Source organism: Coregonus clupeaformis, chromosome 21, assembly GCF_020615455.1.
Source record: "Coregonus clupeaformis isolate EN_2021a chromosome 21, ASM2061545v1, whole genome shotgun sequence".
Lineage (NCBI taxonomy): Eukaryota > Metazoa > Chordata > Actinopteri > Salmoniformes > Salmonidae > Coregonus > Coregonus clupeaformis.
The window spans coordinates 11,203,655-11,227,506 of NC_059212.1; the positions used below are offsets into that span (position 1 = coordinate 11,203,655).

Genomic DNA, 23,852 nt, shown 5'->3' on the forward strand with positions numbered 1-23,852 from the left:
TTCAAGAGAAAAAAGTGCATTTTATTTTTGAGGGTTTGACCAGATGTTTCAATGGAGGGAAAGCAGCAACAGTCCTCCCTCTGCACGGACTGTTAGACCCAAGGACAAAAAAAACAGCAAACTCCTCAATATGCCCCTCCCAGTCAAACTCTGTAGAAACCATTCTTGTTCAAAAAAGCCTAAACTGCTTTAATTAGAAATTTCCTTCTCAAAAGTTTAAAAAAAGAAAATGTTGCCACAAGTTCATAATAAACACCTAGAAAGGCATTGAACACGTAACAAAGCCCCTGTAAAAGAGATCTTGTCCCAGTTGAATAAAAGTGCTCCGGGTCAACAACGGTGGGAGCATGACTTTTCCATTCCTCCCTTTATTTCTTCCCTCAGTCTCACTCTCTCCCGTCTCTCATTTCTCCTTGTGAGAAAGAGGTGGGCGGAGCCAACGTGTGAGCGACTTGATGACGCCGCTGTGACTGCGCCTGACTTGTGAGGAGGCGTGTCCCGCACAGCCCCTCCTATTTGGGGGGGGGTGGCTAGTCTGAGTCCGAGTCACTGCTGTCCTCTGAGGAAGAGCTGCTGGAGCCCTCGGATGGGTCGTCGTCATCATCATTCTAGAGGACAGAGACAGTAGAACATCTGGGTCAAATACATTTGACTATTAGTGCTGTGTTTGATTTGGTTTGCCCACCTCAAATACTTTTATATTTTGCTTATGTATTTGACCCAAGTCTGCACTAAAGCATAGTGCCGATGACCTTTGGCTTAGAAAATTCACCTCATCATCGTCGTCATCTTCACTGTCGGAGCTGCCGGACGATTCTTCGTCGTCATCAGAGTCTGACGAGTCCGTCTTGTCATCGTCCGAGTCGGACGTATCCTGCTGGAGAGCACAGGGTCACGCCTTTACCGCAAACTCGCATGTTTACAGAATGTCACACAGACGTGCACAGTATACATGCTTATAACGGCACATGGAATACACAATTACAGGACACAAACACGATAGCATAACATATACCACGCACACAAACACCCTCCGATGATAACAGGTTAAAACACACTAACTAAAAACGTACTGACGTAAAAGCACGTAAGACACAGCAAAATGTACGAGTAACCAGTGTCATACTGCCACAGACAAAATGCAGACTGTTTGAGCCTTAATCACAGTAGGGACTGCTAAAGCCCACAGAGGAATCCAGGTCTTGACGATCTACCTTAACTCAGGGTTTCCCAAACTCAGTACTGGGACTCCCCTGGGTGCACGTTTTGGTTTTTGCCCTAGCACTACACAGTTGATTAAAATAATTTGGTTTTTAAACCATTAAAATGGCAGGAGCCCACACACAGCCCAGGGTACCACAGCCTGACCACCACCCATGCACATGCCACTGCCTCAAAATCAGAGTGTTTGTGTGTAAGGGACTGAGTGAGTGTGACTAATGCTTCTGTGTGTGAGTGCGTGGATTTTGAGTGCACGCCTGTATATCTCCGTCTCTGTGTGTGTGTGTGAGAGAAGCAGTCTGGCGAGAGCGTCGGAGTTACCTTGGCCCGGTACGCCATGGCCCGCTTGCCCCCCCCGACCCCTGCTGCTGCGGCTCTGGCACCTACCGCCTTCCCCTTCACTGTCGCCGTCACGCACACCTTGGCCCCCTGGGCCCCCCGCACCTTGGTGGTGCTCCGCCGTTTCTGCATGGGGGAAGCGAGAAGGGAGGGGGTGGGTGGGTGGTGAGGGAGAGATGGAGGACAGTGGGTGGGTGGTGAGGGAGAGATGGAGGACGGTGGGTGAGGGAGAGATGGAGGACGGTGGGTGAGGGAGAGATGGAGGACAGTGGGTGGGTGGTGAGGGAGAGATGGAGGACGGGGGGTGGGTGGTGAGGGGGAGATGGAGGACGGTGGGTGAGGGAGAGATGGAGGACGGTGGGTGAGGGAGAGATGGAGGACGGTGGGTGAGGGAGAGATGGAGGACGGTGGGTGGGTGGTGAGGGAGAGATGGAGGACGGTGGGTGGGTGGTGAGGGAGAGATGGAGGACGGTGGGTGGGTGGTGAGGGAGAGATGGAGGACGGTGGGTGGGTGGTGAGGGAGAGATGGAGGACGGTGGGTGGGTGGTGAGGGAGAGATGGAGGACGGTGGGTGGGTGGTGAGGGAGAGATGGAGGACGGTGGGTGGGTGGTGAGGGAGAGATGGAGGACGGTGGGTGGGTGGTGAGGGAGAGATGGAGGACGGTGGGTGGGTGGTGAGGGAGAGATGGAGGACGGTGGGTGGGTGGTGAGGGAGAGATGGAGGACGGTGGGTGGGTGGTGAGGGAGAGATGGAGGACGGTGGGTGGGTGGTGAGGGAGAGATGGAGGACGGTGGGTGGGTGGTGAGGGAGAGATGGAGGACGGTGGGTGGGTGGTGAGGGAGAGATGGAGGACGGTGGGTGGGTGGTGAGGGAGAGATGGAGGACGGTGGGTGGGTGGTGAGGGAGAGATGGAGGACGGTGGGTGGGTGGTGAGGGAGAGATGGAGGACGGTGGGTGGGTGGTGAGGGAGAGATGGAGGACGGTGGGTGGGTGGTGAGGGAGAGATGGAGGACGGTGGGTGGGTGGTGAGGGAGAGATGGAGGACGGTGGGTGGGTGGTGAGGGAGAGATGGAGGACGGTGGGTGGGTGGTGAGGGAGAGATGGAGGACGGTGGGTGGGTGGTGAGGGAGAGATGGAGGACGGTGGGTGGGTGGTGAGGGAGAGATGGAGGACGGTGGGTGGGTGGTGAGGGAGAGATGGAGGACGGTGGGTGGGTGGTGAGGGAGAGATGGAGGACGGTGGGTGGGTGGTGAGGGAGAGATGGAGGACGGTGGGTGGGTGGTGAGGGAGAGATGGAGGACGGTGGGTGGGTGGTGAGGGAGAGATGGAGGACGGTGGGTGGGTGGTGAGGGAGAGATGGAGGACGGTGGGTGGGTGGTGAGGGAGAGATGGAGGACGGTGGGTGGGTGGTGAGGGAGAGATGGAGGACGGTGGGTGGGTGGTGAGGGGGAGATGGAGGACGGTGGGTGGGTGGTGAGGGGGGAGATGGAGGACGGTGGGTGGGTGGTGAGGGGGAGATGGAGGACGGTGGGTGGGTGGTGAGGGAGAGATGGAGGACGGTGGGTGGGTGGTGAGGGAGAGATGGAGGACGGTGGGTGGGTGGTGAGGGAGAGATGGAGGACGGTGGGTGAGGGAGAGATGGAGGACGGTGGGTGAGGGAGAGATGGAGGACGGTGGGTGAGGGAGAGATGGAGGACGGTGGGTGGGTGGTGAGGGAGAGATGGAGGACGGTGGGTGGGTGGTGAGGGAGAGATGGAGGACGGTGGGTGGGTGGTGAGGGAGAGATGGAGGACGGTGGGTGGGTGGTGAGGGAGAGATGGAGGACGGTGGGTGGGTGGTGAGGGAGAGATGGAGGACGGTGGGTGGGTGGTGAGGGAGAGATGGAGGACGGTGGGTGGGTGGTGAGGGAGAGATGGAGGACGGTGGGTGGGTGGTGAGGGGGAGATGGAGGACGGTGGGTGGGTGGTGAGGGGGAGATGGAGGACGGTGGGTGGGTGGTGAGGGGGGAGATGGAGGACGGTGGGTGGGTGGTGAGGGAGAGATGGAGGACGGTGGGTGGGTGGTGAGGGAGAGATGGAGGACGGTGGGTGGGTGGTGAGGGAGAGATGGAGGACGGTGGGTGGGTGGTGAGGGAGAGATGGAGGACGGTGGGTGGGTGGTGAGGGAGAGATGGAGGACGGTGGGTGGGTGGTGAGGGAGAGATGGAGGACGGTGGGTGGGTGGTGAGGGAGAGATGGAGGACGGTGGGTGGGTGGTGAGGGAGAGATGGAGGACGGTGGGTGGGTGGTGAGGGAGAGATGGAGGACGGTGGGTGAGGGAGAGATGGAGGACGGTGGGTGGGTGGTGAGGGAGAGATGGAGGACGGTGGGTGGGTGGTGAGGGAGAGATGGAGGACGGTGGGTGGGTGGTGAGGGAGAGATGGAGGACGGAGAGGGAGAATGGACAGGAGGGTGAAAATATGTAGGGTGGGCGGCACACAAACACGGTTCAAGCTCAAAGCAATGATGATTAGTAGCTAGATGCTAATATAATTATGTTATTTTGCCATTCAAATGCAATAATGTTAGATGCCCGCTTGTGCATACAGATAGTCACTATTGCAGTCACATCAGGCTACAAAGACAGAACAAGCGGGCATCTAACAAAATATATATTTGTTGTATGGTTTTTAGTACTCCAGCTACAGAGAAGAGAGTAGCTGTAGCTATGGAATATGAAGGCTGTGAATGGGGAATACAACTATTATAGCATTAGTGTGTGTTTGGGGCATTGTATATGAAGTGCTATGTTAAATGAGTGTTTCTCACCGTGGTGGAGAACTCTCTATAAACCGCTCGCTCCTGGGGAGAGAGAGACTGAAGGGGACGAGAGAAAGAAAGATGGGGGAAAAGAGTAAGGGGGAAGAAATGACCAAATAAAAAGACTGATTTCTTCCAAAGGTGCTGTCGCTAACATTTGATCTATCATTTCAACTGTTTAATGATTTTTGAAGAATAAATACAACAATACAGGTTCTGAGTATGCGTCTTGTATCAATGTATCCTTATGCGATCTGGCTCGTTCCTTTTGATATTTGAATGCTTATTTGATTATTTTCAGGCAAGGCGACCTTCGGTGTCCACTGTTCAAAAAGGTGTCTAACAAATAGCCATTCTTTGACCTATGACCTCGAAGATTACCCTCCCTTACCTTGACCCAGGCCTCCAGCTCGGCCTTGTACCCGATCTGCTGCTCCTCCACCAGCTTTTTGTACTTGTCCTTGTGGCTCTGGCTGAGCTTGTGCCAGCGCTTGCCGATCTCCACCATGCGCTCCTTCAGGCTGAAGTGGTTCAGCTCGCCGTTGGTCAGCAGCTCCTGGGAGAACATCTGGTAGCCACTCCTGCAGAGAGAGAGAGAGACAGGGAGAATGGTTTAATTCAAGATGAATTACACCCACATAGCAGTCAATACAAACTAAGGGTGTGGACATTTAAATGAAATGTAACCCTTAACATTAAGAAAAATCCCTAAACTAAAAACAATGAGGGTTTTTTCTCCACAAAATGTTTTACAAAATCACAGTGTGGTTATCACAAAACGACCACTAGCAGGTCCCACTCCTCATCATAAAGGGAAAATATTTAACAAATAGGCCTACCTAATGCAACACTGCTGTAATATTAGTAAGAGGGGATATTTAGCATCTTTCAAATTATTTGCCACGGATACAAAGCACTACACATCTATAACAGTTGGAGAAAAAAAAGCGTTGATTACAGAAATTATTCCAAATGGCACAATATAGCAGTTTGCAAAAAATCCAAAAACAAACCTAGACAAGACTCATTTATTATTCCAAACTGCAGCTCGTGGTTGGAACACACATTTCCCTACTTTAATCAACCAGTCCATTTGGAATTTGTGGTAAAGCGGTCTTGATTTGGCAAGGAATGTAGCTCGTCTACATTTGTTTGTGTAGCCCATCAGTTTTTATAGGCAGTAATTTCTTTAGGCCTAATGTGTAGAGGGAGTGGTCGGATCCAAATTGAGTGAGAGTCACGTAATGGAGGGAAAAGAGAATGTAGGGAGAAGAATTGTGATCACTTGGCTAGGTTTACTTTTTGTTGTGAGTAGCTAATGCACATAATGAAATGGAAGGAATACTAGAGTCAACGTGAATTAACGGTTGTCTTCAGGACAAGATTTCACCTGCCCGAAGCAGATTCCAGATGTCGCCCCCTAGCAGTCACACCAGGCAATATGATTTGACATGGAATTTTATGAAAATGTCTTATTTTCAAGATACACTATGCAGAAATCGCTCCGCCATTTCCTAGTTGCTAAAATTCTAATAGTTTGCCTATTTTCAGTTTATGTAACAAAACAAGCAAGTATAGTGTAGTGAATCATTGTACCATCTAAACTGCTGTGAAATATATTTTCCATAACCAAAAATATTGTATTTTCAGCTGTTTGAAGCTGGTGTACAAAACCGAAAGTAAAAGACGCAAAAACTAAACTTCAGAACGGGAAGCATAGAAATAGTGCACATAGAACAGACCTATCGCTTTTTAGACTTGCTTGCAATGAGAATGACAGATCTATAACTCACATTTCTATGTGAATTTGGTTGGGTCGCCCGAAAAGTGACATACTGCAGTTTTAACCAATAAATAAAATAGCGGTTTAAATGTTTTCCATTTGTCACATCCCTAACACAAACTGCAATCCAAGAGCAAAAAATGGCATAGGTCCATCTAAATACACTGAACAAAAATATAAACGCAACATGTTAAGTGTCCCATGTTTCATGAGCTAAAATAAAAGATCCCAGAAATTTTCCATATGCACAAAAAGCTTATTTCTCTCAAATGTTGTGCACAAATGTGTTTTTATTTTATTTAACTAGGCAAGTCAGTAAAGAACAAATTCTTATTTACAATGACGGCCTACCAAAAGGCAAAAGGCCTCCTGCGGGGACGGGATGAAAAATTAAAATATAGGACAAAACACACATCATGACAAGAGACACAACAACACTACATCCCTGTTAGTGAGCATTTCTCCTTTGCCAAGATAATCCATCCACCTGACAGGTGTATCATATCAAATAGCTGATTAAACAGCATGATCATTACACAGGTGCACCTTGTGCTGGGGACAACAAAAGGCCACTCTAAAATGTGCAGTTTTGTCACACAACACAATGCCTCAGATGCCTCAAGTTGAGGGAGCATGCAATTGGCATGCTGACTGCAGGAATGTCCACCAGAGCTGTTGCCAGAGAATTGAATATTCATTTCTTTACCATAAGCCACCTCCAAAATCATTTTAGAGAATTTGGCAGTACATCCAACCGGCCTCACAACCGCACACTATGTGTATGGCGTTGTGTGGGTGAGCGGTTTGCTGGTGTGAACAAAGTGCCCCATGGTGGCGGTGAGGTTATGGTATGGGCAGGCAGGCATAAGCTACAGGCAACAAACACTATTGCATTTTATCAATGGCAATTTGAATGCACAGAGATACCATGACGAGATCCTGAGGCCCATTGTCGTGCCATTCATCCACCACCATCACCTCATGTTTCAGCATGATAATGCACGGCCCCACGGCGCAAGGATCAGTACACATTTTTTACATTTACATTTTAGTCATTTAGCAGACGCTCTTATCCAGAGCGACTTACATGAGCAATTAGGGTTAAGTGCCTTCCTCAAGGGCACATCGACAGATTTTTCACCTAGTCGGCTCGGGGATTAGCCACTAAGCTACCTGCCGCCACTACACTACACAATTCCTGGAAGCTGAAAATGTCCCAGTTCTTCCATGGCCTGCATACCCACCAGACATGTCACCCATTGAGCACGTTTGGGATGCTCTGGATTGACAGCGTGTTCCAGTTCCCGGCAATATCCAGCAACTTCGCACAGCCATTGAAGAGGAGTGGGACAAAATTCCACAGGCCACAATCAACAGCCTGATCAACTCTATGCGAAGGAGATGTGTCGCACTGCATGAGGAAATGGTGGTCTCCCCAGATACTGACTGGTTTTCTGACCCATGCCCCTACCTTTTATTTTTTAAGAAAAAAAAGTATATCTTTATTCCCAGTCATGTGAAATCCATAGATTAGGGCCTAATTTATTTATTTCAATTGACTGACTCAGTAAAATCTTTAAAATTGTTGCATGTTGCGTTTATATTTTTGTTCGGTATACATATTTACAGTGCCTTCAGAAAGTATTCACACCCCTTGACTTTTCCCACATTTTGTTATGTTACAAAGTGGGATTAAAATATATTTAATTGTCAACAATCTACACAAAATATTATGTTATGTCAAAGTGGAAGAAAAATTCTAACATGAACAACACAATATGAAAAATAAAACACTAACATATCTTGATTAGTTAAGTATTCAACCCCCTGAGTCAATACACGTTAGAATCAACTTTGGCAGTGAGTACACCTGTGAGTCTTTCTGGGTAAGCCTCTAAGAGCTTTCCACACCTGGATTGTGCAACCATTGCCCATTATTTTTTTCAAAGAATGTCAAGCTCTGTCAAATTGGTTGTTGATCATTGCTAGACAACCATTTAAGTCTTGCCATTTTCAAGCAGATTAAAGTCAAAACTGTAACTCAGAACGTTCACTGTCTTCTTAGTAAGCACCCCCAGTGTAGATTTGGCCTTGTGTTTTAAGTTATTGTCCTGCTCAAAGGTGAATTAATCTCTCAGTGTCTGGTGGAAAGCAGACTGAACCAGGTTTTCCTTCTTAACGATTACAAGCATACCCATAACATAATTCAGCCACAACTATGCTTGAAAATATGGAGAATGGTACACAGTAATGTTTTGTATTAGATTTGCTCCAAACATAACATTTTGTATACAGGACAAAAAGTGAATTGCTTTGCCACATTTTTTTGCAGGATTACTTTAGTGCCTTGTCACAAACAGGATGCATGTTTTGGAATATGTTTATTCTGTACAAGCTTCCTTTTCACTGTCAGTTAGGTTAGTGTTGTGGAGTAACTACAATGTTGTTGACCCATCCTCAGTTTTCTCCTATCACAGCCATTAAACTCTGTAACTGTTTTAAAGTCACCATTGGCCTCATGGTGAAATCCCTGAGCGTTTTCCTTCCTCTCCGGCAACTGAGTTAGGAAGGACGCCTGTATCTTTGTGTTGACTAAGTGAAGTGAATTGATTCACCATCCAAAGTGTAATTAATAACTTCACCATGCTCAAAGGAATATTCAATGTCTGCTTTTTTTATTTGTACCAATCTACCAATAGGTGCCCTTCTTTGCAAGGCATTGGAAAACCTCCCTGGTCTTTGTGGTTGAATCTGTGTTTGAAATTCACTGCTCGACTGAGGGATCTTACAGATAATTGTATGTGTGGAGTACAGAGATAAGGTAGACATTCAAAAATAATGTTAAACACTATTATTGCACACAGAGTGAGTTTATGAAACTTATTAAGCACATATTTACTCCTGAACTTATTTAGGCTTGCCATAACAAAGGGGTTGAATACTTATTGACTCAAGACATATCAGCTTTTCATTTCTAATTAATTTGTAAACATTTCGAAAAACATCATAACACTTTGACATGATGGGGTTTTGTGTGTAGGCCAGTGACCAAAAATTCAGGCTGTAACAACAAAATGTGGAAAAAGTCAAGGGGTGTGAATACTTTCTGAAGGCACTGTATAAATTGATAAAAGGACATGCAAGGGACCTATACGAAAAACTATTAGCAACACACAAAAGTAAGTGAATCTAAGAGCCTCTAGACTTAAAGTCCCTGATTAAGGTGGTGAACGACATTAAAAAAAGGAGAAAAACAATGATAGTGCAGGTCGTTGAAAAATAAGAAAAGCAGATGACATTTGGGGAAAAGGAGAGACGTAGCAAATGGACGTAGCAAAGTAAAACAAGAAATGTAAAAGAACATGGGCCAGGATAAGCCAAGAAAAGAAACCATATGACAAAAAGACACCAGTAACATCAATAACACTCAAAAGAGTCGGCGTGTGGATACTCACACTGGTGGCTTCTTGGGCTCCCCTTCAAACTTGGGTTTCCTCTGGCCTGCTCCTGACTGGGGCGTTCTAAACTCCAACAATTCCCTCTGCGGGACAAGCACTGTCATTATACCACGAGCACAGTCCACCACACACACACACACACATTACCTTGCATCAGACCTGGGTGTCCTGTACATGTCAAATACTTGGAATACTATCACAAGGGTTCCATTGTATCGGGCAAATTAAATCAAGTATTTGAAAGTATTTGACCCAGGTCAGCAATATGGGCAATGGTATGGCTCATGAAAATTACACACAACAAAATACAGGGACAGTTAATTGGATAATCTTTAGAAATACCCATGACATACACTGCTCAAAAAAATAAAGGGAACACTTAAACAACACAATGTAACTCCAAGTCAATCACACTTCTGTGAAATCAAACTGTCCACTTAGGAAGCAACACTGATTGACAATAAATGTCACATGCTGTTGTGCAAATGGAATAGACAACAGGTGGAAATTATAGGCAATTAGCAAGACATCCCCAATAAAGGACTGGTTTTGCAGGTGGTGACCACAGACCACTTCTCAGTTCCTATGCTTCCTGGCTGATGTTTTGGTCACTTTTGAATGCTGGCGGTGCTTTCACTCTAGTGGTAGCATGAGACGGAGTCTACAACCCACACAAGTGGCTCAGGTAGTGCAGCTCATCCAGGATGGCACAACAATGCGAGCTGTGGCAAGAAGGTTTGCTGTGTCTGTCAGCGTAGTGTCCAGAGCATGGAGGCGCTACCAGGAGACAGGCCAGTACATCAGGAGACGTGGAGGAGGCCGTAGGAGGGCAACAACCCAGCAGCAGGACTGCTACCTCCGCCTTTGTGCAAGGAGGAGCAGAAGGAGCACTGCCAGAGCCCTGCAAAATGACCTCCAGCAGGCCACAAATGTGCATGTGTCTGCTCAAACGGTCAGAAACAGACTCCATGAGGGTGGTATGAGGGCCCGACGTCCACAGGTGGGGGTTGTGCTTACAGCCCAACACCGTGCAGGACGTTTGGCGTTTGGCATTTGCCAGAGAACACCAAGATTGGCAAATTCGCCACTGGCGCCCTGTCCTCTTCACAGATGAAAGCAGGTTCACACTGAGTGACAGACGTGACAGAGTCTGGAGACGCCGTGGAGAACGTTCTGCTGCCTGCAACATCCTCCAGCATGACCGGTTTGGCGGTGGGTCAGTCATGGTGTGGGGTGGCATTTCTTTGGGGGGCCGCACAGCCCTCCATGTGCTTGCCAGAGGTATCCTGACTGCCATTAGGTACCGAGATGAGATCCTCAGACCCCTTGTGAGACCATATGCTGGTGTGGTTGGCCCTGGATTCCTCCTAATGCAAGACAATGCTAGACCTCATGTGGCTGGAGTGTGTCAGCAGTTCCTGCAAGAGGAAGGCATTGATGCTATGGACTGGCCCGCCCGTTCCCCAGACCTGAATCCAATTGAGCACATCTGGGACATCATGTCTCGCTCCATCCACCAACGCCTCACCACAGACTGTCCAGGAGTTGGCGGATGCTTTAGTCCAGGTCTGGGAGGAGATTCCTCAGGAGACCATCCGCCACCTCATCAGGAGCATGCCCAGGCGTTTTAGGGAGGTCATACAGGCACATGGAGGCCACACACACACACTACTGAGCCTCATTTTGACTTGTTTTAAGGACATTACATCAAAGTTGGATCAGCCTGTAGTGTGGTTTTCCACTTTAATTTTGAGGGTGACTCCAAATCCAGACCTCCATGGGTTGATACATTTGATTTCCATTGATAATTTTTGTGTGATTTTGTTGTCAGCACATTCAACTATGTAAAGAAAAAAGTATTTAATAAGATTATTTCATTCATTCAGATCAAGGATGTGTTATTTTAGTGTTCCCTTTATTTCTTTGAGCAGTGTACTTCAACAGTGTGCAAACAGTGACATCCAGCAAACAAACACCCATACACACAAATGTCAAGACTCATACAATGGCAGAAAGCAGAAGAAACAGATCACGCAAACGCATCCAGACGGGACGGATCCCCCAACTCCACTCTCCGTCAGGGGTGGCTTGGAGGAGGGTGTGGGATGAGGAGGGATGGGGGAGGGAGAGGAAAGAGAAGGGGTGGGGAGGGCGACCAACATTTTGACATTTCTTCAGCACAACTGGAGAAGACAGCGGTCAAAACATCTGGTCACTGACCACGGGCCGGTACTGAACCTCGTAACGCTTCTGGTCCTCAGCCGCCTTCTTGATCCACGGGATCTTTTCCTTCTTCTCCATGTCCTTCCAAGCCGACTCCATGGCACTCTGGGCCTTCTTGCGGTCACTCTGTAACCAGAAGACACGGGACACAGAATTTGTATCCCTCCTTAGGAATGTATGGATTAAAGCACATTCCTAGATGCTGTACGGCAGGGTTTTTGATTTGACCCACCAAGGTATACAGTGTTTAAATTTTTTTTTTTTAAGTTATGGTGTTGGGGGAAAATAACTACTTTAATCTAAATGTAAAACACTAAAACCAGATAGAAAACTATAACAATGTATATGGCCCTACAGTACAGTCGTGGTCAAAGGTTTTGAGAATGACACAAATACTAATTTTCACAAAATCTGCTGCCATGAAAATGTACTTAATCCCCCAAAAAACATTTCCACTGCATTTCAGCCCTGCCACAAAAGGACCAGCGGCCATCATGTCAGTGATTCTCTCCTTAACACAGGTGAGAGTGTTGACGAGGACAAGGCTGGAGATCACTCTGTCATGATGATTGAGTTAGAATAACAGACTGGAAGCTTTAAAAAGGTGCTTGAAATCATTGTTCTTCCTCTGTTAACCATGGTTACCTGCAAGGAAACACATGCCGTCATCATTGCTTTGCACAAAAAGGGCTTCACAGGCAAGGATATTGCTGCTAGTAAGATTGCACCTAAATCAACCATTTATCGGCTCATCAAGAACTTCAAGGAGAGAGGTTCAATTGTTGTGAAGAAGGCGTCAGGGCGCCCCAAGAAAGTCTCCTAAAGTTGATTCAGCTGCGGGATCGGGGCACCACCAGTGCAGAGCTTGCTCAGGAATGGCAGCAGGCATCCGCACAGTGAGGCAAAGACTTTTGGAGGATGGCCTGGTGTCAAGAAGGGCAGCAAAGAAGCCACTTCTTTCCAGGAAAAACATCAGAGACATACTGATATTCTGCAAAAGGTACAGGGATTGGACTGCTGAGGACTGGGGTAAAATCATTTTCTCTGATGGATCCCCGTTCCGATTGTTTGGGGCATCCGGAAAACACCTTGTCCTGTTGTGTCATCTGCAAACTTGATGATTGAGTTACCATCAGTCCTGTGTCATGCCAACAGTAAAGCATCCTGAGACCATTCATGTGTGGGGTTGCTTCTCAGCCAAAGGAGTGGGCTCACTCACAATTTTGCCTAAGAACACAGCCATGAACAAAGAATGGTACCAACACATCCTCCGAGAGCAACTTCTCCCAACCATCCAAGAATAGTTTGGTGACGAACAATGCCTTTTCCAGCATGATGGAGCACCTTGACAAAAGGCAAAAGTAATAACTAAGTGGCTCGGGGAACAAAACATCGACATTTTGGGTCCATGGCCAGGAAACTCCCCAGACCTTAATCCCATTGAGAACTTGTAGTCGATCCTCAAGAGGCGGGTGGACAAACAAAAACCCACAAATTCGGACAAACTCCAAGCATTGATTATGCAAGAATGGGCTGCCATCAGTCAGGATGTGGCCCAGAAGTTAATTGACAGCATGCCAGGGCGGATTGCAGAGGTCTTGAAAAAGAAGGGTCAACACTGCAAATATTGAGTCTTTGCATAAACTTAATGTAATTGTCAATAAAAGCCTTTGACACTTATGGAATGCTTGTAATTATACTTCAGTATACCATAGTAACATCTGACAAAAATATCTCATAACACTGAAGCAGCGAACTTTGTGAAGACCAATACTTGTGTCACACGACTGTATATTCATAAATAAATATAAATCTAGGGCTGTTTTGCGGACACAAAATGTTACTCTTTCTCACCCTGTACTTGGCCAGGTAGTCTCCTATGACGCTCTGTTGCCACATCTCCTCGGCAGTCTTAGGCGTCTCGGGGAGTTTGGTCCTCTTCTTGCCGTCGCGCTTCTCTTTCGCCGTCAGGCCTGCGTGCACCCAGTGCTCCAGCTCAGCTTCACGACAGCGCTCCTGAAGGAATCCGACACAGAGACAAACCTGGCGTCAATGCAGGTGACATATACATTGTGTACCTAGTATACCTTTCAATCAGAGGAGGCTGGAGGGAGGAGCTATAAGAGGACTTGCTCATTGTAATGGAATAAATGGAACGATATCAAACACGTCAAACGTATGGAAACCACGTTTGGGACTGTTCCATTTTTCCATTACAATAAACACGTCCTCCTATAGCTCCTCCCAACAGCCTCCACTGCTTTAAAATGTAAACAATCCACCTTCACTGTATCTTAACAGCTCAAACATCCCCATGACCCAACATATGAAATACGTTAGTAAACCTTCCTTGTGACTGACCAGGTGAAAAAAACTTTCACCGTAACTTAGCAAGATATAGCACACCTACACTGTAACTTAACAGAAAGACATAGCCCAACTTTCCCAGTGGTTGATAGGTGGTGACATACAGTACCAGTCAAAAGTTTGGATACACCTACTCATTCCAGGGTTTTTCTTTATTTTTACATTGTAGACTAATAGTGAAGACATCAAAACTATGAAATAACACATACGGAATCATGTAGTAACCAAAAAAGGGTTAAACAAATCAAAATATATTTTATATTTGAGATTCTTCAAAGTAGCCACCCTTTGCCTTGATGACAGCTTTGCACACTATTGCCATTCTCTCAACCAGCTTCATGAGGTAGACACATGGAAAGCATTTCAATTAACAGGTGTGCCTTCTTAAAAGTTAATTTGTGGAGTTTATTTCCTTCTTAATGCGTTTGAGCCAATCAGTTTTGTTGTGACAAGGTAGGGGTGGTATACAGAAGATAGCCCTATTTGGTAAAAGACCAAGTCCATATTATGGCAAGAACAGCTCAAATAATCAAAGAGAAACGACAGCATCATTACTTTAAGACATGAAGGTCAGTCAATCCGGAAAATGTGAAGAACTTTGAAAGTTTATTCAAGTGCAGTCGCAAAAACCATCAAGCGCTATGATGAAACTGGCTCTCATGAGGACCGCCACAGGAAAGGAAGACCCAGAGTTACCTCTGCTGCAGAGGATAAGTTCATTAGAGTTACCAGCCTCAGAAATTGCAGCCCAAATAAGTGCTTCACAGAATTCAAGTAACAGACATCTCAACATCAACTGTTCAGAGGAGACTGCGTGAATCAGGCCTTCTTGGTCGAATTGCTGCAAAGAAACCACTACTGAAGGACACCAATAATAAGAAGAGACTTGCTTGGGCCAAGAAACACGAGCAATGGACATTAGACCGGTGGAAAGTCCAAATTTGAGATTTTTGGTTCCAACCGCTGTGTCTTTATGAGACGCAGAGTAGGTGAACGTATGGTCTCCGCATGTGTAGTTCTCACCGTGAAGCATGGAGGAGGAGGTGTGATGGTGTGGGGGTGCTTTGCTGGTGACACTGTCTGTGATTTATTTAGAATTCAAGGCACACTTAACCAGCATGGCTACCACAGCATTCTGCAGCGATACGCCAGCCAATCTGGTTTGGGCTTAGTGGGACAATCATTCGTTTTTCAACAAGGCAAAGGGTGGCTACTTTGAAGAATCTAAAATATCTTTGATTTGTTAAACACTTTTTGGGTTACAACATGATTCCATATGTGTTATTTCATAGTTTTGATGTCTTCACTATTATTCTACAATATAGAAAATAGTAATAAATAAATAAAAACCCTTGAATGAGTAAGTGTGTCCAAACTTTTGACTGGTACTGTACCGGTTGTAGTTTTGTGAGACCCACCTTGGCGGAGGTGGACTTGGCTCTATGCGGGCTGGCAGCAGCCCCCATGCCAAGCCGGGAGCCCCCCAGCTTCTCCTCCGTCATCACGCGGTCCCTCTCCTCCTCCGGGAGACTCTGGGAAAACAGAACCGACATGGAGGCTGTCATAGACTTCCACTTCTAAAACTCAGGTCAGCTAAGAATGTGTAGTGTGATGTACAGTACTATCGATATGGTTATATTCAGTTCTACTTACCTCTAGAAACCTCTGTAGGTCAATTTCATACTGCTTTTTTTTCTGTAACCAGACACACCAGCAGCGGGGAGAAAGAAAGAGCATTGCTCAGATTTGTGAATGACAATACATAAACTTTGTCATCATGACAGAAACCCTTTCAAACCTTCACAACACATCTTCGGCTATAAACAGGTATTTCTCTATATTTTCTGCAAGGTTTCCCAGAAGCAGCATGACATGGCAGCAAAAAACAAACAATTGAAACCAATAGAGGCCAAAATATTTGAAGCAGCTATTAAGGAGGCAGACCTGGACCTGTTTACGAAATGAAAAAGAAAATACTGGTGTTCATTGCATTTCCTCATGAACAGAGCTGAACAAGACTGACCTGCTCGCAGCGTTTCTGAAACATGTCCTTCTCCTTCTGCGTCATTATCTTCCACTGCTTACTGCACAGCACCATACGCTCCGTACTGGGAACATCCTTCATGTTCACCATCAGCTCGGCACAGTATAGGGAGTAACCATTCCTGAAGACCAAAAACCATTTGTTCAGCCCCAGAGAATTAGACTACACCACAGGTCTTTAAACTCCACAGAAACCAAGAGCTACTGTTTGCATATAAAGCAGTGCTTCCTAAACTCTGTCCTCGGGACCCCAAAACGTGGTGCACGTTTTGTTTTTTGCTCTAGCATTACACAGCTGATTCAAATAATCAAAGCTTGATGATTAGTTGGTTATTAAAATTAGCTGTGTAGTGCTAGGGCAAAAACAAAAATGTGCACCCAGGCGGGGCCCCAAGACAGAGTTTGGGAAACACTGAATAAAGGATCTCCTATCCAAAAACTCATGAGGGCCTAAATCCCTTTTGGTCTTTTCAGAACTGCCAAGAGACAGCCGAAGTCTGGTAGTGGTAGCGCTGGTGATACTGGACGGGGGTTCGAGCGCCACCTCAGTCGCTTTTCTGTGCCCCTATACATTCTTCTACCCCCTCTCCACTTGCCCACTATTCTTTCATTAAAATAATGTGACTCCGATCAAGCAACTTACGGCGGTGGTTTGGTTGGCCTGCCGTCAAACTTGTCCTTGAGCTGCCGCTCAGCTTTGGTGAGGACGGACTTGACGTGCTCTTCAGCATCTGGATGGGCCTCTTGGTAGACTCTCATACTACCCTGTAGTGATAACCATAGATTCAATCAAACTTTTTGGGTGACAATGAGAAATTATGGACAATTTCTCCTCATCAAGACTTAAATCTGTGAAGTTGTCATCAACTGTGACTTGTGCTCTACTTCCGAAAAGGGGATGAAATACTCTTTATTTAGAATGTGCATGTTTCTCTCTAGGCAGTGTATATCACACATGATGAAGAGGCAAATGTGCTGGTTTCCTCTACCAGGAAAAGGTAGTAAAGGATTACCAAGTTGTGTCCTGACAAGGTGCTATACTTTTGAATATTTACTCTTGACCCTTCACCCCTAAACTCTTACCGCATAGTCTTTTTGCAGCTCCAGGGCCTTGCTGATCCATTTGAGTCTCTTCTTGTCTGAGAGCTGGGACCACTGTCTCCTCAGAGCCTCCTTCAGCTCCTTCTGGCTCACCTGGTAACCCCAGAGAAAGGAAAGGCATTCATCATTCACCACAAAGGATTCCAACAGGGACATTTTCTTTTGAGGGTGAATTCATGGAAGCACAACACTCAACAGTTCCATTCAGTGAAATCCCAGACTTAGCTGGGCGGGTCCTCTGCAAACACTCACATCGGGGTGGAGCTTCATGTAGGTCTTCTTCTCATGGTTGTACCACAGCTGCTGGGGCGTCTTGGGCTTCTCAGGAAGGTCCGACTTCTTTCTCTCCTCTATCAACTCCGGGTGGTCCTCTCTGGCCGTGAACAAGAGCAAAGACATTAAGGCAGATGTATATGGGTGGTATACCCTTTCAACAAACAGATAGAGGAGTGATTACTTGGGTTTTTTCAAGGGAAATTAGTCAGCTTTGGAATGTGTTGGTTATTATTCAGCAGCGGAAGTTAATTTGGCCACTGAACACTAAGTAACTTGTTAACCGGCTTCAACAAGACAGAAAATGCCACTCACTTGAATCGGGCCATATTCTTCTCAAAGGACTCCTTCTCCCGCTGAAACTCTGTGATGTACTTTTGCTGTGGGGAACAGAGAATAACCCTCCGTCAATTAGTTATTAACTGAAAAAATAACAGAGCTACTACAATTGAAGAAGTGTAGCTTCTATTCACAAACAACTCTCTGTTTTCTATACAGTGATGTCATGTCTAGATGTGAGATCTGCTTTGAATTAAATAAAGATTATCCCAAACGCATAATGAAAGAGCATGGTAGAGTTGACCATCACTTTTTTCTTGTCTGGGAGCTCCTTGTATTTCTTGGACAGAATCTTGGTGAGGTCAAGGTTGCTCATCTCCGGGTGGATCTTGGCATACTTAGCTCGCTTCTCCATAAAGAACTGGAAATACGGTGTAAGGGGTTTCTTTGGGAAGTCTGGGTGTGTCTAATAGGGTGGAAAACAGAATAATTGTCAATCATATGGTAGAAGGCGTGAGATTGGCAACAGTATTGTGAATGATCAAGTCTTCTCCTCCAAATAACCCTAGTATTTCGTGGAATTTCATGAGTACAATTTAACACCTGATTCCTTACCTTCAATTTCTTCCCTTTGTAAGGGTTCTTCACAAACTCAGTGACGTCAACTATGAGCTCTGTCATAGTCCTAAACTTACGCACCTGAAGACAGTGTCAAATAGATAAAAAACTGAAATTCTGTTTCAAACATTTTCATAGTGCCATTTTGCCGGTAGAAAGAGACTACAGACATATTTTTCTCCAATTTCTGTGACACTCTTCCCTCCACAGATTCAAAACAGAAACTAGATTTTCTGCTATTGTGATTGGCTGAAATTGTGATTGGCTAACCTCAGTAGACACCTTCGCCCACTTCTGCTTGCACATGTCGCCGGTGAAGTCTCCGAAGCAGACCTTCTGCCAGTCAAAGTGGGACTCGGTGGTCTTGTATTTCATGGCGTCACCATCAGGCAACAGGCTCCGAATCCTCTCCAAAAGTGTGAGGCAGTCCTCCTTACTCCATGCATCCACAACTGGAACATAGACAAACACACAACCACATCTGTCAAGCAACATCAAAGAGCAGGTGTTTCCTTTGTTTTGACTGGCCCCTTTAGTAGACACAATAAACCTCAAGCTGACCCTGGAATAGATAAACTGAGAGACATATCTAAGTAAATGTCAAATACACATTGATCTTTCAAAAGTCAACCAGAATTCAACACAATATTACAAGATAAAAATATACTCCTACATGTAATTACATAAGCATGAAGGAAGGATACACACAATTACAAAACTATTATTAGAATAAATAATATATATATTGTGGTTGATGAATGGTGGTTTTGATTATTTGGCCTACCTGGCTCGGTTTTTATCTGGACGGTCTGGGAGGCAGAGGGCACACTGCTGCTGCTGTTCATGGTGCAGCGTCTGTGGGCAGCTCAACTGACCCGATTCCTAGAGATTCTGGAACCACAAAAGCATTCAATATTTAGGGGCCTGTCTTGCTACAACTTCAAAAGAACTCCTTATAGACAAATTAACTATGGCTAAATGTGGACATATGCATGGAGAGAGCTCTTTGAGCTACAACCTGTGCGTAAAAACTCACCAATTCCAATATGTAAAGATATTGATCTACACAATAACATTTCTCAAATTCAAGAACTGACTTTTGACGTTCCGTCCACGGGTTCTATACATTATCCTATGGTTACGTCCTGTCCACGGGTTCTATACATTATCCTATGGTTACGTCCAGGACTAAATTCGTTCAAAAACATTGATATGGCTTATCCAACGGCTGTGGTAGGAATGAAGCAGGGATTTTACACAAACGTGTCTGTGGGAGGAGAGGCAACTCAAGGACCATTCCTGCAAATAGTGGTAATCATTGATCTAAATATATATATATTAGATCAATGATGACCAATGATCATAGGCTATAGAAATAATCACTGATCTGACATGTCTTGGTTGGTAGCCTAGCATAAAATCTATTTTCACACATCTATCAGTGATGTCTTAAAGGATGGGAGGAATGAAGGATGTATAGGTTATCCCAAAACAGGGGCCTCATCTCCATTACAGGCTATGCATTTGTCTCAGCTATACCGCTAACTTAGGCTACTTGTTCATCGTATCGAGGCTAGTGTCCACTCTAGACCTGTAATAGGTTATAATAATGGACCGTAAAATTGCTCAGAGAGGGCTTTACTATGCAAGCTGCACATCACATGGGTTCGGGGGAAGCCCATGAGCCAGGGACGCACAATCCTTCGACGCAATCCGTTCATTAGGCTACATTCAGAAGATAATAAGCTTAGGCCTATTAGTGACAGCCAGTGACAGTACCAGTATAGCATTGCTTTGGGGATATCTGGTGTGTAATCTCCCCCTGAACTGCAGTGGTAGGGTACACATGAACCACATACTTAGAAATCACTCCGTTTCCCCAGCCACACCAATATTTCAACATTCATTTTCAAAGGAATAAAGGTAAATTAGAAAATCTCAATTTTACAGTGTAGAAAAGTTATCAATTCAAATTGTAAACAGTTTTATATTATTCAATTTAAACAAGTGGATCAGAAAATAGAGAAATTGAAACTAACATATTATTCAATGTGAATGAGTGTATTAGATCATTAGACTAATATTAGACCCTCTGCCCAGGTTCATCCTACTATCTATCCACCCTTTATCATATGACAGAACAACATTGCATAGCCTACTTCAGGGCAGTGGCACACAATATGATAACTGAGAGAACCGATCCGATCAATTTATTGTTTCATCGTGTTGTTTTTCAAGGGCAGCCGATTTATTATTTATCGTAGATATGAAAATAAGGTCCTTATGTTTCCAAAACTGTACGGCAAGCGATGTGTGTTAATGTTCAGACCGAGCGTCAGGGCTCTTAAACATAACTCCCCGTACAGAAGACACCTAGGTCCAATGACAATTCGTAATGGAACGGTCATGATCAAGGGCTAGGGGACGATTAGTTCCGCGGCCATACTGGCCTTTTTCTGCTTCTTTTCATCAGGCCCCTGACCCAAAGCCTACCTAACAGCGACTGGGTTGGTCGATCTGGGTTGGGTATATAGGCTAGCCTTGGTAGATAGCCTTGGTAGATAGCCTAGGCGGGAGGGAGCGTTCTAGAGAAGGGAATAGAATGCTGGAACAGCTTGAACATTCCGTGGCGGCGGGCTGAATCGAACTGCCAGAAAGTGCGCGACTACCCCCGCCCGCTTCGCCCAAGCGGTGGCGCAGCTGTGAACCCGACGGAGGCGCCGCTTTCTCGGTGTATAGGCTACAGTGTTATGGCCCGCTCACAAGGTCAAACTTCGGAACACACAACAGATCCTGCAAATTTATTCGAGAACATAGGCCTACATTGCACAAAAAAACGTGTTACATGCATGCATCTGCACATCTACCGATAAATCCTGAGAATATATTTAACAGACAAACTATGAAAACATAAAATGCTCATCATAGACTGCATTCACATATTTCGAGGGGCCGTGTTATTGCTAATGTAATGTATTTCTATTATTGAGTCAAGACTACTCATAGCCTTCTAAATTTGTCTTGGGAACACTGACCGTTTTCTGCTTGTTACCCCAGTAATGGCGCCCTTATTCCGGCAGGAGTCAAAACGCAGCTTCCGCTGGCACGAAAAGCCTTCTTAACAAACACATTTTTGGAAAATATTATATTATACATGACTAAGATTTACAACAAAAAAACGCTCAGTAGACTTAATTTCTTATTAGCAGACTGGATGTGTAGGACACGTACATTTTGTAGTACAATTCGTTATTTTGTGAAAAGTAGTTTTAATGGTATAATTTGGAGAAGATTGCAGTTAAACTGTCAATGTGGTTTTATAAACTACCAAAAGCAGTAAGTGCAAATTTCAGAAACGCTTATGAAGTGAGGAGTTGCTGAAAAACAGATACGCGAGCGAGCGCATCTGCTTGCTCTTGCCCCGAAGCTCTCACTGCAGAGCCGCCATGAGTGTTACAAAGACTGGGGGAGACACGACTTGAAAATCGCTTATAACGTCGTCAAAACACAACTTTTCACTCACCTTTCGTGACAGTTAGAAACCAGCGTTGTTACTACAAATCAAGGTATTCGTGTTAATTATTTTAGGGCTGTTTAAGTGTCTATTTTTCAGCCGTAAACCCCAGGGAGTCAGGTTGAAACGGATCCGACAAAATAAGCGTCTGTTTCGGTATGAAACTCCGCCCAGCGCCGCAGGGGGAGGAACTCCAAGGGAAAACATGCGAGAAAAAGGAGTCAAAGACGGAGGCTGAAACTAAAGACATATGGCAGTATTTCATGAGAAATAGCTTGGTTGTGGTGCTGTAATATATTTAGTGAATAACGCATTTAGTTTACACATTTTATCAATTTAAAATAATTTCGATATTTTTTGACAATTCATGACTGTCTTATTCTTATAGTGATTATCAATAGTGTCTTCTTATTTAAAAGACTTAATTCTAGCTAGACATTTAGCCGCAACCCCCTTCATTTTAGCCAGAGTCCATTAAGTGCTAAACCCATTAGCCTATCCTCGTAATAACACTGGGCCTCAGAACAAGCTACAGTGGGACATGGGAGATCCAGGGATGGAAAGTTTCATCCAAGGCTCGGAATCGAAAGGCATGGGAAAATAAATGAAATGTTCACGGATAATATCCAAGGTCTTGTTTGCTAATGCCTATCGCTATTCTGAAGTGACAACTCTAGACCACGGTCATGTAGGCTACCAACACCAATAATGTGCAACTGCAGCCAGCAATTCAGGGCGTTCCTGCATGTGATTGAGCTTTCCATTGTTTCCTTTATGAACAACCCTCACCCTTGAGCATCCCATTGGTTCCTTCATGAATGCCCCCCACATCGAGTATCCCATTGGTTCCTGCATGAACGCCCCCCCTCGAGCACCATGTCTTCACTCTTGTATGTGGGTCCTTCGCTCCCACCTGCCCTCGACAGACAGGGTCGAAGGACACTACCGGTCACCCCCGCCTCATATTAACACAGCAGGCGGGAGGCTGCGACAGCTAGCACACGATGTTGCCTTCCGCCTTCCAGAGAAAACCGTGCCCGACAGGCGGGCCGAAGGACACTATCTACCGGTCATCACCGCCTCCCACTAGCACAGCAACTTGATAGTTTGATAGTTAGTGACACTGTGTACTAGCTAGCTTGCTAGTTAGCACACGGTTTCGCCCCCGCCTGCTGTGTACCGGAGTCCTCCTTAGGACTAGCTGGCTAAGCTAGCACACGGTTTCGCCCCCGCCTGCTGTGTACTGGAGTCCTCCTTAGGACTAGCTGGCTAAGCTAGCACACAGTGTCCTTCACTCCCGCCTCCCGAACGCCTGCCCTCGCCGTTGTTAACAGAACTGCGAGAAAACAGTGCCCGACCAGCGGGGGCAAAGGACACTGTCTACCGGTCGCCCCGCCTCCCACTAGCACTACAGGAGGGAGGCTGGGGCGACACCGTGTACTACCTAGCTTGATAGTTAGCGACACTGTGTGCTAGCTAGTTTGTTAGTTGACCAGCTAGCACACAGTGTCGCCCCTGCCTCCCGCCTGCTGTGTACCGGAGTCCTCCTTAGGACTAGCTGGCAAAGCTAGCACACAGTTTCCTTTGCTCCCATCTGCCCTCGCCGTCAGTCACAGAACTGCGGGAAAACAGTTCCCGACAGGCATGAGCAAAAAACACTGTCTACCAGTGTACAGCTAGCTACCATTGTTGCCCCCACCCCTTCTTCTGTGGGGTTTATTGGCCGCAGCCAATGTCATTGTGCATTAATGCCACCTAATGTACTGGAGAGCCCGCGCCTCCCGCCTGTCCTAATTTAAAAACGGACCAATAGAAGTATGCAGATGCAGGAATG

At 45.9% G+C, this 23,852-nt stretch overlaps 1 protein-coding gene across 6 annotated transcripts; it reads right to left on the reverse strand.

The window, feature by feature from the left end:
* LOC121534916 (nucleolar transcription factor 1-A) lies at window positions 1-23,375 on the reverse strand. Of its 6 annotated transcripts, XM_041841535.2 has the most exons (21): window positions 22,028-22,692; window positions 21,540-21,618; window positions 19,289-19,395; window positions 18,775-18,956; window positions 18,502-18,585; window positions 18,197-18,352; window positions 17,923-17,987; window positions 17,587-17,707; window positions 17,317-17,427; window positions 16,877-16,998; window positions 16,214-16,355; window positions 15,844-15,885; window positions 15,609-15,722; window positions 13,678-13,839; window positions 11,821-11,949; window positions 9,598-9,683; window positions 4,751-4,940; window positions 4,369-4,416; window positions 1,543-1,686; window positions 773-877; window positions 1-608 (listed from the first exon to the last, which is right to left on the reverse strand). In XM_041841535.2, exons 3-21 carry the CDS (start codon window positions 19,347-19,349, stop codon window positions 531-533), a joined length of 2,142 nt encoding a protein of 713 aa, XP_041697469.1. In that variant the 5' UTR covers window positions 19,350-19,395; window positions 21,540-21,618; window positions 22,028-22,692; the 3' UTR covers window positions 1-530. The 6 variants fall into 6 exon arrangements, with proteins under 6 accessions (XP_041697469.1, XP_041697468.1, XP_041697470.1 ...); XM_041841534.2 differs by lacking the exons at window positions 21,540-21,618; window positions 22,028-22,692 and adding an exon at window positions 22,808-23,375; XM_041841536.2 differs by lacking the exon at window positions 21,540-21,618 and having other exon boundaries at window positions 773-874; window positions 22,028-22,693.
* Between the last annotated feature and the right edge of the window lie 477 nt (window positions 23,376-23,852).